The sequence below is a fragment of the Oncorhynchus mykiss genome, chromosome 10 (genome assembly GCF_013265735.2).
Source record: "Oncorhynchus mykiss isolate Arlee chromosome 10, USDA_OmykA_1.1, whole genome shotgun sequence".
NCBI classification, from domain to species: Eukaryota; Metazoa; Chordata; class Actinopteri; order Salmoniformes; family Salmonidae; genus Oncorhynchus; species Oncorhynchus mykiss.
The window spans coordinates 22,838,183-22,854,253 of NC_048574.1; the positions used below are offsets into that span (position 1 = coordinate 22,838,183).

The 16,071-nt window shown below is 41.8% G+C and overlaps 1 protein-coding gene across 5 annotated transcripts in view; it reads left to right on the forward strand.

The window, feature by feature from the left end:
• robo4 (roundabout, axon guidance receptor, homolog 4 (Drosophila)) overlaps positions 1-16,071 on the forward strand; it is a 46,256-nt gene that overhangs the window by 16,056 nt on the left and 14,129 nt on the right. For 3 of the 5 annotated variants that reach the window (XM_021617807.2, XM_021617810.2, XM_021617809.2), the window contains exons 2-9: positions 8,517-8,849; positions 11,105-11,262; positions 11,712-11,832; positions 12,133-12,271; positions 12,830-12,957; positions 13,430-13,545; positions 14,974-15,205; positions 15,451-15,572. In XM_021617807.2, coding sequence (XP_021473482.2) covers positions 8,517-8,849; positions 11,105-11,262; positions 11,712-11,832; positions 12,133-12,271; positions 12,830-12,957; positions 13,430-13,545; positions 14,974-15,205; positions 15,451-15,572 — 1,349 coding nt within the window. Of the gene's footprint in view, positions 1-6,504; positions 6,559-8,516; positions 8,850-11,104; positions 11,263-11,711; positions 11,833-12,132; positions 12,272-12,829; positions 12,958-13,429; positions 13,546-14,973; positions 15,206-15,450; positions 15,573-16,071 lie in introns of all 5 variants that reach the window. The other 2 variants (XM_036989920.1, XM_021617808.2) reach the window with 2 other exon arrangements.

The window sequence follows — 16,071 nt, forward strand, 5'->3', positions numbered from 1 at the left end:
ATTTATTCTTGTAGTCCGTGATTGACTGTAGACCCTGCCACATGCCTCTTGTGTCTGAGCCGTTGAATTGAGATTCTACTTTGTCTCTGTACTGACGCTTAGCTTGTTTGATAGCCTTGCGGAGGGAATAGCTGCACTGTTTGTATTCGGTCATGTTACCAGTCACCTTGCCCTGATTAAAAGCAGTGGTTCGCGCTTTCAGTTTCACGCGAATGCTGCCATCAATCCACGGTTTCTGGTTAGGGAATGTTTTAATCGTTGCTATGGGAACGACATCTTCAACGCACGTTCTAATGAACTCGCACACCGAATCAACATATTCATCAATATTGTTATCTGACGCAATACGAAACATGTCCCAGTCCACGTGATGGAAGCAGTCTTGGAGTGTGGAGTCAGCTTGGTTGGACCAGCGTTGGACAGACCTCAGCGTGGGAGCCTCTTGTTTTAGTTTCTGTCTGTAGGCAGGGATCAACAAAATAGAGTCATGGTCAGCTTTTCCGAAAGGAGGGCGGGGCAGGGCCTTATATGTGTCGCGGAAGTTAGAGTAACAATGATCCAAGGTTTTTCCACCCCTGGTTGCGCAATCGATATGCTGATAAAATTTAGGGAGTCTTGTTTTCAGATTAGCCTTGTTAAAATCGCCAGCTACAATGAATGCAGCCTCCGGATAAATGGATTCCAGTTTGCAAAGAGTCAAATAAAGTTAGTTCAGAGCCATCGGTGTGTCTGCTTGGGGGGGGATATATACGGCTGTGATTATAATCGAAGATAATTCTCTTGGTAGATAATGCGGTCTACATTTGATTGTGAGGAATTCTAAATCAGGTGAACAGAAGGATTTGAGTTCCTGTATGTTTCTTTCATCACACCATGTCTCGTTAGCCATAAGGCATACGCCCCCGCCCCTCTTCTTACCAGAAAGATGTTTGTTTCTGTCGGTGCGATGCGTGGAGAAACCCGCTGGCTGATATATCCGATAGCGTCTCTCCAGTGAGCCATGTTTCCGTGAAGCAAAGAACGTTACAGTCTCTGAAGTCCCTCTGGAATGCTACCCTTGCTCGGATTTCATCAACCTTGTTGTCAAGAGACTGGACATTGGCGAGAAGAATGCTAGGGAGTGGTGCACGATGTGCCCGTCTCCGGAGTCTGACCAGAAGACCGCCTCGTTTCCCTCTTTTTCGGAGTCGTTTTTTTGGGTCGCTGCATGGGATCCATTCCGTTGTCCTGTGTGAAAGGCAGAACACAGGATCCGCGTCGCGAAAAACATATTCTTGGTCGTACTGATGGTGAGTTGACGCTGATCTTATATTCAGTAGTTCTTCTCGACTGTATGTAATGAAACCTAAGATGACCTGGGGTACTAATGTAAGAAATAACACGTAAAAAAAAAAAAACACTGCATAGTTTCCTAGGAACGCGAAGCGAGGCGGCCATCTCTGTCGGCGCCGGAAGTGTTAGTTGTTGGCTCTCAGTGTGATATATTATCGAATAGATATTTGAAAAACACCTTGAGGATTGATTATAGAAAACGTTTGCCATGTTTCTGTCGATATTATGGACATAATTTGGAATTTTTGTCTGCGTTGTCGTGACCGCTATTTCCGGTGGATTCCTGGGCATAATGCATCAAACTAACGGAGGTATTTTGGATATAAAATCATCTTTATGGAACAAAAGGAACATTTATTGTGTAACTGGGAGTCTCGTGAGTGCAAATATCCGAAGATCATCAAAGGTAAGTGATTTAATTTATTGCTTTTCTGACTTTTGTGACCAATCTACTTGGCTGCTAGCTGTTTGTAATATTTTGCCTACTGAGAGAGAGGTGCTCACATAAATGCTTCGATAGCTTTCGCCGAAAAGCTTTATTGAAATCTGACACGCCAGGTGGATTAACAACAAGCTAAGCAGTGTTTTGCTATATTGCACTTGTGATTTCATGAAAATTAAATATTTTTAGTGATTTAATTTGAATTTGGCGCTCTGCAATTCAGCGGTGGTGGATGAAAATGATCCCGGGATGGGTGCATCAAGAAGTTTTAACACTGCTGCACCTGCAGAGTGGTTGTTGCCATATGATAACCAGATATTGTTAACCCATTTATTTTTCCAAAAAGCTAGATCGGAGGAACAAGCATGAGTCTCTTATAGAAAGTAAAAGTCTGCATTAAACCGTTTGCAATACAGGAAAATAGCCCTATGTTTAAGTAAATAACGAATACCCCTGACATTAATTGATCAAAGAGATAAAGACAAACTTCAACCAACAACCTTGTTATGCTAATATAAGCTTTTCCTAAGTATAAGTATCTCAAAAGGATTTCCATCCCATTATTAACCTCCAACAAAAAACAAACACATACTGGTCATAAAGTTACCAAAGTATTCTTACTCCCACAAGGGGGAGACATTGTGCATATTTTACAATAAGCAGTTATTCACCCATAGTCAGTGTTTAGTTTACCAGTTCTCAGATCAGCCTTTTCTCATTCAAGTGTTTGTGTACATTTTGTATAATAAACGGGTGTTTGAGTAGGCTAAACCAGCTAGCTGCAGTCGCTAGCTAGGTAAGTGAAAAAATATGGCTAGCTCTCTCTATTGCTCTCTTGCTTTTTTGCTTTATTTTTGGAGAAATTAATTTGTTCAAAACTGTTAAACTATTGTCTTTCTCTTTGTGGCAAACATTTTATGCACTGCAGTGCTAGCTAGCTGTACCTTATGCTTTCAGGCAAGGCACTTGCAATGCCAGGGTTGTGGGTTTGATTCCCACAGGGGACCAGAAAGAAAATGTATGTACTCACTATTGTAAGGTGTTCTGGATAAGAGCATCTGCTAAATAACTAAAATGGAAGGAGCCACAGCCCACACAGTTATACACCTGAGCCTTCTTACTGCAGAACACAATCAATTCGTCAGATTGATGCAGGTGTGGGTTGTAGGGCGTCTTAGTGTTCTACATTTATTCAATATGGGTAACTCGTAAAATAGCCTGTTTTGAACTGTGTGCTAACCTGAGAAGTAGTAATCAAAAGGAGGGAAACTGGGAATTGCTAAGTAAATGGAAGAATACTCTTATTGCAATGTGCGTGGCTCTTCAAAGAGCCTTTGGTTGTGCAATGTGTAGTCTATCGCAAAAGATGTTGCCTGGGAAACAGCACCCTCCTCGTAGAAGTAGGAGGTGACGGTCTCCCGCACAGGGATTGCCTCCCGTGCTGCGTTGTAGGCCCCCATCCTGGCATCATCCTGCAGAGTAGCAGACATCTCCTCTCACACACAGCACTGAGATCTCGTGACCATCCTCATGAAGTTACAGTATGCAGGACACAGGTGGCCTTCACACGCCTCTGCGTTAGTAGGGTGGACCCCGATGACCTGTTGGTACCTCCGCCACTGGGACGCAAGAATGCCGAAGGTGCACTCGACTGTCAGCCTGGCTCGGGAGAGGCGGTAGTTGAAGACCATGTTCCTCCTGAAAAGGTTCGCTTCAGGGAAGTGCCGCATGAGGTTTCTCCAGCACAGAAAAGCCTCATCTCCCATGAAGACATGGGGCTGGGGTCCCGGGTGCTCTTCTCCTAGAATCAGGCTGTCTTCGGGAAGGTCCAGGGTGCCATCTGAGGCCCTGACCATGGAGGAATTCATGCCTGTCCCTTGGTTGGGAAATATCTCTCATTACAAATGATAACATTGGATAGATAGATGCATGTGCGCACACGTGCATGTGACAACAGAAGGATCATATCAAGGATGGCATCGCAAATGAATACATAAATATCACTTGAAGCTTGATGGTGAGTTTGAATTAGATGTGTGGTGCTATGGCAAAAAACAAAATGTGCACCTATTTGGGTCTCCAGGACCAGGTTTGAGAACCACTGCTCTTGGGACATTCATTGGGACCTCTTCATCTGCAGACAGGTTTTCACAGCTCTCTGTATCTGAGGACAGAAAACATCACAAAGAAACAGGCTTCAGTGTACTGAAATTAGAAAGCACTGAATATTATGTTGCTATTATCTCTGTCCTCCTCTCGAAGGACTGAAACTACACAAAAGTACCTGCACTATCCAGAGTAGCCTACTCTTCCCTTCTTTGACAGCTTGAGCTGCTAATCCTTTCACCCTCTTCCATTGCTGTTAGCTATCTAGCTAGCTACCTACCTACAAATAGATTTGGAGTGTGGGTTTTATATTTATTTACAAGATAGCTAGCTAATATGAAGTTAGGTAGCTATCTGGTGATTTATTTAAGTCACATAGTTAGCTAGCTATACAGTATGTAAAGGTGGCTAGATAGCTAGCTATGTTAGCAGTTCATTTGAGCTAGCCTGCCTGCAATACTGTAGCTAGCTAGCTTTACCTGGAATGCTTTTCCAACAGTCTTAAAGGAGTTCCCACATATGCTGAGAATTTGTTGGCTGCTTTCCCTTTACTCTGCCGTCCAACTCATCCCAAACCATCTCAATTTGTTTGATAGGACGGCGCACAATAGGGCAGCACACAATTGGCCCAACGTCGTCCGGGTTTGTCCGGGGTAGGCCGTCATTATAAATAAGAATTTGTTCTTAACTGACTTGCCTAAAGGTTAAACAAAAAAATAGCCCTTACACAGCCTTGAGGTGTGTTGGGTCATTGTCCTGTTGAAAAACAAATTATAGTCCCGCTAATCACATACCAGATGGGATGGCACATCGCTGCAGAATGCTGTGGTAGCCATGCTGGTTAAGTGTGCCTTGAATTCTAAGTAAATCACTGCCAGTGTCACCAGCAAAGCACCATCACACCTCCTCCATGCCTCACGGTAGGAGCCACATATGCGGAGATCATCCGTTCACCTACTCTGTGTCTCACAAAGACACAGCGGATGGAACCAAAAATCTCAAATTTGTAGTCATCAGACCAAAGGACAGATTTCCACTGGTCTAATCAAATCAAATTAAATGTTATTTGTCACATTCACTGATTACAACAAGTTACAGTGAAATGCTAACTTACAAGCCCTTAACCAACAATGTAGTTTTAAGAAAAATATCTAAAAAAAGAATCATGTTTATTGCTCCTGTTTTTTGGCCCAATCAAGTCTTTTCTTCTTATTGGTGTCCTTAGGTAGTGGTATCTTTGCAGCAATTCGACCATGAAGGTTTAATTCAAGCAGTCTCCTCTGAACAGTTGATGTTGAGATGTATCTGTTACTTGAACTCTGAAGCGTTTATTTGGGCTGCTATTTCTGAGGCTGGTAACTCTAATGAACTTATCATCTGCAGCAGAGGTAACTCTGGGCCTTCCTTTCCTGTGGTGGTCCTCATGAGAGCCAGTTTCATCGGGCTGACTCTTTTCTCTGTATATATTAATGATGTCGCTCTTGCTGCGGGTGATTCTTTGATCCACCTCTTTGCAGATGACACCGTTCTGTATACATCTGGCCTGTCTTTGGACATGGTGATAACAAACCTCCAAACGAGCTTCAATGCCATACAACACTCCTTCCGTGGCCTCCATCTGCTCTTAAATGCTATTAAAACTAAATGCATGCTCTTCAACCGATCACTGCCTGCACCAGCATCACTACTCTGGACGGTTCTGACTTAGAATATGCGGACAACTATAAATACCTAGTTGTCTGGCTAGACTGTAAATTCTCCTTCCAGACACATATTAAGGATCTCCAATCCAAAATAAAATCTAGAATCGGCTACCTATTTCGCAACGAAGCCTCATTCAATCATGCTGCCAAACATACCCTTGTAAAACTGACTATCCTACCGATCCTTGACTTTGGCGATGCCATTTACAAAATAGCCTCCAACACTCTGCTCAGCAAATTGGATGCAGTCTATCACAGTGCCATCCGTTTTGTCACCAAAGCCCCATATACTACCCACCACTGCGACCTGTATGCTCTCGTTGGCTGGTCATCGCTACATATTCGTTGCCAGACCCGCTGGCTGAAGGTAATCTAAAAGTCTTTGCTAGGTAAACCTCTGCCTTAACTCAGCTCATTGGTCACCATAATAACACCCACCCGTAGCACGCACTCCAGCAGGTATATTTCTCTGGTCATCCCCAAACCCAACTCCTCCTTTGGCCGCCTTTCCTTCCAGTTCTCTGCTGCCAATGACTGGAACGGATTGCAGAAATCACTGAAGTTGGAGAATTATATCTCCCTCACTAACTGTCAGAGCAGCTTACCGATCGCTGCAGCTGTACATAGCCCATCTGTAAATAACCCATCCAACCAACCACCTACTTCATCCCCAAATTTGTGTTTTGTTTTTCTGCTCTTTTGCACACCAGTATTTCTACTTGCACATCCTCATCTGCACAACTATCACTCCAATGTTAATTGCTAAATTGTAATTACTTCACCACTATGGCCTATGTATTGCCTTACTTCATTTGCACACACTGTACATGTTTTTATATTGTGTTATTGACTGTACATTTGTTTATCCCATGTGTAACTCTGTGTTGATTTTGTCTCACTGCTTTGCTTTATCTTGGTCAGGTCGCAGTTGTAAATGAGAACTTGTTCTCAACTGGCCTAGCTGGTTAAATAAAGGTGAGAAGAAAAAAAAAATCTAATACGTTTCTGATTTGTTTAACACTTTTTTGGTTACTACATGATTCCATATGTGTTTTTTCATAGTTTTGATGTCTTTACTATTATTCTACAAACTACAAAATAGTAAAAATAAAGAAAAACCCTGGAATGAGTAGGTGTCCAAACTGAGTAGGTGTCCAAACTGAGTAGGTGTCCAAACTTTTGACTGGTACTGTATGTCACCAGTAGGCCAAGTAATTTGTACCGTTAATACCTGTCATTTGGTTACATTAATTTCTGTTAATGCATGTATTATTTAATAATTTACCATTCTCATTCTTAGAGGTGAAACATAGTTTGCAGAGTTCAAAACCTGCTAAACTTGTGAGAAACCAGTAGTTTTTTTTTTTTTTTCATAACCATCATTTATGAGTTTTGTAAATTTTGCAATTGTCTTTTGTTTGGCGTGAGCAATGAGCATGTCTCTGTCTGGTTTCTCTGTCCTGATAATGTTCAGGGAACGTGCACGTCTGAGCACGCATAGAAGTACCTGGCCTGCTGCACGCAAATTTAGGAAAGTGCCCATTTGGGATGTCTGAGTTCTGATGATCCAATATATATAGTTGAAGTCAGAAGTTTTACATACATTTAGGTTGGAGTCATTAAAACATGTTTTTCAACCACTCCACAAATTTCTTGTTAACAAACTATAGTTTCGGCAAGTCGATTAGGACATCTACTTTGTGCATGACACAAGTAATTTTTCCAACAATTGTTTACAGACAGAATATTTCACTTATAATTCACTGTATCACAATTCCAGTGGGTCAGAAGTGTAAATACACTAAGTTGACTGTGCCTTAAAAACATCTTGGAAAATTCCAGAAAATTATGTCATGGCTTTAAAAGCGTCTGATAGGCTAATTGACATAATTAGAGTCAATTGGAGGTGTACCTGTGGATGTATTTCAAGGCCTACCTTCAAACTCAGTGCCTCTTTACTTGACATCATGGGAAAATCAAAATAAATCAGCCAAGACCCCAGAAAACAATTGTAGACCTCCACAAGTCTTGTTCATCCTTGGGAGCAATTTCCAAACGCCTGAAGGGAGCACGTTCATCTGTACAAACAATAGTACGGAAGTATAAACACCATGGGACCACGCAGGAAGGAGACGCGTTCTGTCTCCTAGAGATGAACGTATTTTGGTGCGAAAAGTGCAAGTCAATCCCAGAACAACAGCAAAGGACCTTGTGAAGATGCTAGAGGAAATTGTACAAAAGTATCTATATCCATAGTAAAATGAGACCTATATCGACATAACCTGAAAGGCCGCTTAGCAAGGAAGAAGCCACTGCTCCAAAGCTGCCATAAAAAAGCCAGACTACGGTTTGCAACTACACATGGGTATAAAGATCGTACTTTTTGGAGAAATGTCCTATGGTCTGATGAAACAAAAATAGAACTGTTTGACCATAATGACCATCGTTATGTTTGGAGGAAAAAGGGGGAGGCTTGCAAGCTGAAGAACACCATCCCAACCGTGAAGCACAGGGGTGGCAGCGTCATGTTGTGGGGGTGCTTTGCAGCAGGAGGGTCTGGTGCATTTCACAAAATAGATGGCATCATGAGGTAGGAAAATTATGTGGATATATTGAAGCAATCCCATACATACGACTAATACAACCTGAACTTGAAAGAACCTGAATTTTCAGCAGAATATTTTCTACTGGTTTTATTTGTTAGCTTTAGGCCTATCTATTTGACTTTGTTGACAATGGAAGTTATAGGCCTACTGCTTCTCATGGGAAACAACTATGACTTAATCGTCTTGGATCCCATTCGATGCTAAATGCATAGTATGCATTGTAATAGTATTTTCACATCTTCTGTGAATTAACAGACGCAATAGCCTACTTTGACAGAACCTGAATTTCTCCATCTTTCCTCCGTCCACTGTTCTTGTTCCCTCCAGGTTCCAGACTGAGGGCGGATGTGGTGGAGGTGCGCCCGCGGATTGTCCACCACCCCTCAGATGTGGTGGTCAAGGTAGGCAGCCCCGCCACCCTCTCCTGCCGCGCCGACGGCACACCCGAGCCCTCCATTGAGTGGCTCCGCAATGGCCAGCCCCTGGAGATGGACAAGCTGGACAGCCAATCGCGGCCCATCGTCCTATCGGAGGGCAGCCTTTTTTTCCTCAGCGTGGTGCCAGGGAGGCGGAGTCAGTCACATGAGGGCGTGTACGCCTGCATGGCAAGGAACAGCGCTGGCAAGGCTACCAGCCGCAACGCCTCCCTCTATATCGCAGGTAAGACTGTGGTGATGTCTTTCAAATTAGATGGACATGCGTATCTTGTTATAAATTCCAAGATGCCATGCAGAAATAATTGCACAGTAGGATGAAGAGAGGTACCATGTTATAAAGGGGTCCCACTGTTATAGATCATGTGAGTGAAGAGACTATGTATCAGTCTCAGCAGTGGGCAGACTAACTAATAAACCACTCAAGGGCTTGATTGGCTGACTCAGGTGTGCTCATACTGAGATGGAACCAAAGTCACACACAGCTGCCTTCCAAGCAGTTAAAAACACTATGCCAGATGCATGTGAAAATCTGGCCTTAGAATACATTCTGTTGTCTTGGTTGGATGGCCCTCTGTGGCTCCTACATCCTGTCCCATTAACTTCTCTCCCTCTATGCTGATCTTAAATATGATATCAAGCTGATATATTATCCTTCAGGTCCACGGAAAGCCCGCAGTAACCACAGACCCCTGCTCCAGAGAGAAAGCGAGAGACATTGAGATTGTCCGTGTGATTGCTGAGTAGAATTATTGTTATATATACATATTTTTTTTTAAATGTATTTAACTAGGCAAGTCAGTTAAGAACAAATTCTTATTTACAATGATGGCCTACCAAAAGGCCAAAGGTCTCCTGTGGGGACCGGGGCTGGGATTTAAAAAAATATATATTTATATGTATATATATATAGGTCAAAACACACATCACGACAAGAGACAACACAACTCTACATAAAGAGAGACCTAAGACAACAACACAGCATGGCAGCAACACATGACAACACAGCATGGTAACAATATGGTAGCAGCACAAAACATGATATAAACATTATTGGGCACAGACAACCGCACAAAGGACAAGAAGGTACAGACAACAATACATCACGCAAAGCAGCCACAACTGTCAGTAAGAGTGTCCATGATTGTCTTTGTCTTTGAATGAAGAGATTGAGATAAAACTGTCCAGTTTGAGTGTTTGTTGCAGCTCGTTCCAGTCGCTAGCTGCAGCGAACTGAAATTAAAGGGGGTCCAAAATCAATGTTTACCACATTCCCAGGACAAACACTGCTAATTTACCCCTAACCCCCAGCCTCTGTTTGCACACAAAATAGGGTCACCCACAGACCACTGGATTCCTGAGCTGGCTGGTATAATTAGTGTCTGATTGACTTGTTGGGGGGACTTCCCTGGAGCAGTACGTGGTGGAGGCATGGAGCCATTGGCACTTTACTTTCGATTGAGTTATAGAAGCAGATCGATTGTAGTATAGTTTGCATTTAACCTTTTATTTATCCGGGTTAGTCTCAATAAGATAATTGTGCAATTGTGACCTTTTGTAAGTAATAGTTGAACTGGTTAGGTTAGTAGCCTCTACAGTCATGAACCATGCAGCACTGTTAATTCAAGAGTTGTGCTAAGTTTTCTATCATAGCTAGACAATTATTGAGTTCAAGAATACCCGTAATACATGTTAAAGAAGTCCAGCCTTGGATGAAGAGTGGAGATATTCCAGTAGTAGTTTATGGCACTAGACCATTATAACCATACATGTGACCAAGTAGATGCCAAATAGGTTTTGTCTCATGATTCCATGTGGTGTCATAACATAGGTATTGCATTAGGACATCAGTGAAGATTTAAACAGACATCCTATACATGTGGTAATGTACACATGCAAGGGGAAAATGCCATTGTCTCTGTCCTTTTTGATATAATGGAAGGGAGCTCCTTAGACCTTCAACTGAAATGGTTCACAGTGACTCTTAATGATTGAGTAAACATGACAAGTCCCTGCAAAGACGTCAGGCTTGTCTGTCATGTACTTGTGTTAATATCAATGTAGACGGGTCAAATTTGCTCTATGAATTGTTTGGGACCTCTGGGGAATATATGAGGTTGTTGATGGGGCAACACTGGACAAAAGCACTGTGTATTCTGTGTATAAAATATATGGTTATTTAGAGCTGTGCAATGTGGTCCAAAACATATAGTGTGATATGGTGTGGTGATGGTACTGTGAAATAAGATAAATCATTAGATTAGTTTATTATAAGCCTTGCAAATTTTCGGTGGTCAAAAGTCAAGTCAAGCAGACAGTGGTGCGTGTGGTGCTGGGCACATGTTTCCCAGGCAATGTTTATTGACTACAGGCTCGGAGACTGACTTTGACTTTGTTATCCAATGTAATGTTATGGCCTTGTGCACCAGCTAGTCTCAAACCCGCTGTTTATGAATGGACGACCTCTGTGTGTTCTTTCAGCTCTGCGTGAGGACTTCCGGGTGCAGCCCTGTGACGTGGAGGTGGCTGTGGGGGAGGTGGCGGTGTTGAACTGCAGCCCGCCGGTAGGCCACCCCGAGCCCAATGCCACCTGGAGAAAAGACGGGGTCCCCATCAACAACACCAATCCGCACTACACTGTGAGACCTCCTTTATAACATAGCTACATGCTTTGTAGGGCTTTCTTTCTATGCTTTTTGAAATTAGAAATTGACAATGGGACAGTTGTCAGTGTGCATTTCTGTGCAGTAAATGTATTTTCAAGACACTATGGTTTTTCCATAATGTGGAACAGATGTTCTATATTATTGTAATTCATTTTTTGAACTAATTTCCAGAGGTGGCAGGAGCTGAAATGCATACTGTTTTGAATACTTATTTCTTGAATCAAATCAGTGGTAACACGGTATTGCCAATAGAGGGCACTGTTGTACAACATTTTGATTAAAACCACAGGCCGCTTCATACATTTTCCTCCATTATTAATAAAAGAGGATATGTCACCTTGGATGAAGAACTATCCCCCCCAAAAAATCCTTTATGCTTTATCCTTTATCCTGTATGTGCATGATCCCCATGTGCCCTATAGGAACTGAATGGGAAGTTGATAATCGCCCCAGCCCAGAAAAATGACTCTGGCGTGTACATCTGTGTGGCCTCCAACACTGTGGGAGTAAGAGAGAGCAGGGCCGCCCGCCTGTCTGTCCTAGGTAAGATGAACCCTGACTCCATGTACAGTACCATTTTAGCAATGACCTTTTTTACACTACTGAGCCAAGCTGTACTTTGCTGGCTTGGTTATGCATCCACCATAGTTGCTGGAACGGTGCTGGAAATGAAAATGTGAAAAGAACAGAGTCCACACAGTACAGTTTGGGTCGGCACATCAGTGTGAAAAAGGTATGTCAGTGTTTGCTATTGATATAAGGGATAGCATGGAATTGAATGCTGAGAGATATGATATGAATAACCATAATTTATGTATTTGCCCATGCTTTCTCCATCCCCAGCCAAGCCAGTGTTGGTGCTGAAGCCTCAGGATGTGTCGGTGGGGACAGGAGAGTCTGCCCAGTTCTACTGCGAGGCTAAAGGAGACCCCATGCCAGCTGTGGAGTGGAGCCGAGTGCAGGGCCCTCTGCCCAACGGCAGGTCTGATTATTGATTCAACAAAAAAAACTTTATTGTCCATTAAATCTACACTAGAAACTGTTCTTGACATGAGGTAACATGTGGTTTATATGCGTGACTGTAAGTCGCTTTGGATAAAGGCGTCTGCTAAATGGCTTATATTATTATATACAGGAGGTCAAAAAGTATTTGGATGGTGACAATATATATATTATTTTGGCTCTGTACTCCAGCACTTTGGATTTGAAATGATACAATGACTATGAGGTTAAAGTGCAGACTGTCAGCTTTAATTTGAGGGTGAAACGTTTAGAAATTACAGCACTTTTTGTACGTAGTGCCCCCCGTTTTAAGGAACCAAAAGTATTTAGACAAATTCACTTGTGTATTAAAGTAGACAAAAGTCTTGGGGGTGTAATCTTTGTCTCTTTGAGCTACTCTTCTGCACAGTCAGTACATGTATCATAACATGCATTATTAGTATGCAATAATAATAACAATAAGTAATTATTTGATTTGTAATCATTTCATACAGTTTATATCGTGAATGTTGTGTTGGTTACTGTGTCATGTCTGTAGGTATCTAGTGAATCCTGACCAGAGCCTCCAGATCCACTACGTGACACCACAGGATTCTGGGAGGTACACCTGCACAGCTGTCAACGACGTGGGGGTGGTCACCGCCAGCGCACAGCTTGTGGTGGAGGGTAAGAGTACTTAGCTTGAGCCTTCACCACTACATTTATGTGTTGTGTATTTGTTGAATGTGTAATGTACCATGTTTATTTTGCATACAGCAGTACTGTTTGTCTAAGACAGTTTCCCCCTGAGGGAAACTAAAGTTGATCCTGTCCTATTTCCTTACAGCTAGAATAGAATGTATTTCTTTCTCCCAGGGGAATACAGAACACTCTACTGGAATGCTAAACAAGGACCATATTATTCACAATATTTGCAGCAGGATGTAACACAAACAAAAACATTTATTTTTATGATGTTTGTGAGATGGTGGAGGAAATGAGTGTGGTTAAAAGTAAACCGTTTTTAGGAGCACTATGGGACTTTTCGTTACATGGAGTTTAGTTTGTGTCAATTTCAGTGCCAGTAGGGAATTTCAATTTCTGAATAGAAAAGTGTACAACATTATTTTCTATTAAGATTTTTATCCCTCCTTCACAGCAGTTGCAAGCACCAGACAGAGGGACCTTCACAGAGAGTTGTCGGACCTGCGCATAGCTCTGGAGAATGTGACGGTGCTGACTCCAAACTCCAACATGTCCCAAGTGCAGTGGAAGGTACAGACATCAGACACGTCACATGGAGGTTCATGTATTACTATGAAAACTGTTTTCAGATAACAGATGACTGCATCAAGACGTTGAGAGAGTATCCCCCAGCTAACACTTCAATAGTGAACTCCTAATGTAAGGAATTTTCCTTTGTGCTAAACTAAGATTCAGGCCTGACATTTTCTGTTTGTTTAGAACAATATTTTCATGTCACAAACCACATTTCCATCTTGTTTTTTTATGCGAGTAAAGGCAAACCGTTTGTAAAATTTTTATGACAGCTGTGATGGAAACAGGATGTTTCGGTACAATTTTATAAATGACGACAGATCATTTGTTCGTTTGACATGGCGGGATCTTTTTGTGCCTCTAAAATCAGTTATGCGAGAAATGGAAATGCCTTCATGAGCAAATATTGATATACATGAAAACTTAGTGCACACAAAATCGTCTATGTCATCACGCACTGATTTATATCCGCAACAAGTCCGTTTGGTGGAAACACAACACTGGTGGCAAAATGCACATATTTACTTTATGCGGATTTTAGACTATTCACATGAAAATCTGTCGCCAATTGGATGGAAACCTAGCTACAGATAACATTCAAAGAATTCAAAACTGCCATAATTACAAACATTACTCAACATTATCAAGTAATCAATGGCAATCTATGTTAACTTTGGCAGTTTATACCTGAATACATTTTGTAAAATGTATTCATATTTAGTATTCATTTTTTATATCTGTGTCCATACTATCCATGAGTTTCAAGTGGATATACCATATGGCTTGCCTAGTTAAATAAAGGTTAAATAAAAAATGTTTTTACATTTAAATGGTTAAAGAGGAAATAGCTTAATTAATGAAAATAGAATATAATGAACAATGGCATTGTTTTCAATTAACTCTGCAACTCCTCTAACTATTTACTTTTTTCATAACTGCCACCAGTTTGGCTGCAAAAGATTTACAACAAAAGACATATTGACATAGTAAAATAAATAAAGGTGTGTACATTTTTTTGTATATATATTTAATGCTGAAACTCACATATTAAACACCAATGGTATTCACAAAGTCTATGGTTTATATTTAGGCTAATGTTTTACAGCTTTGCCAGTGTATTTCTTTTTTTTTTTTAAGAATCGTATTTGATTATTTTATATATTTGACATGTGATAAGGCCACACAGAAGGTTATAGATAATAAGACGCCTGTGATAGTCTGAAGTTCCCAAAATGGCCACTAGATGTCGTGTAATAAAATTCTCCCCAAACCTGAAAGTTACCAAAGTTCTGGTAGTTTACTGGTAAAATTCAAAAGTTACCAGTAATACACCCTCCCATTGCAACCCTGGTTTCTACACTCAAAAGCGCAAATCTCATTAATGCTTGATAACTGTGTCTTTCCTTTTTGTTATTTTTCTTTCAGCTCCAGTCTTTCCCAACCCAGCCTCAATACCTGGATGGTTTCGAGGTCCTCTGTCGCTCTCTCTTGCCTGCCAGTTCGGACTGGGCTGCTAAGAGAGTGCCACTACCCAACTTTCAAACACTGGTCGGCCCGCTCAAGAGGGGCTACAAGTATGACTTCAAAGTGCGTCCCTACGGCAGCAGCTTGTATGGCCGGGAGAGCAACACCAGGCACCTGCGTGTACCTGAAACGGGTAAGGAAAAGTTTTAAAAAAGTTAGCAGGCTGTTATCAACTGTAAACCAAAAAGTATGAAAATATACTGTAGGTGTGTCTTTGGATACTGTGGCTCAGGAGTAGTCCGACTTTATTGAATAAAGGTGGTCCTTTGCGCGAATCTGTACTATGAAGATGAAAAACTATGATTTGAATCAAGATGGGTCATATGTGTGGTTTTTACACATGTATTGTTATTTTCATGACACTCCATCTTCCTGCAGTGCCTAGCGCCCCACCTCAGGCCGTCTCCATAACAAGGTCCCCTGACCACAATGACACGGTCTATGTAACCTGGGAGCCTCCACCCCACACAGCTCACAACGGCATCATCCAGGGATACCAGGTAAGAATAAGATGGCTACCTACACCTTTACCTTATTGTATCTATGCCTGAAAAATCTAGCACCTAGCATTCTTGTATGCTCCACAATGTGTTTTATGACATGTTTGAGAGCATGCAAGAAATTCCAGGGTGAGTTTATTTTCTCTATATGCCTGACATTATGTTGTGTGTTGAAAAATCCTATTTTTCAATAACCTTGTACTGTGTTTACCATATTAAATTAACATTCACAATTTAATTACACATTGTATTGACAGGGGTCCTCTGCAACCCTGGTGTGCAAGCTTTTGTTCAAGTGCAAAATAACTGATTCAACTAAGCAGTCCTGATAGAAGAAGACCATGATAAGATTAATCAAAGGTGTGGGCTGGAACAAAAGCCTGCTTTCCCTGACCAGAGTTTCATAGTATCCCTGCTGTGGAAGCTGTTTCCTGAGTACACACGCACGCACGCACGCACGCACGCACACACAGTTCTCTGTAATGCTTCCTTGGTTCCC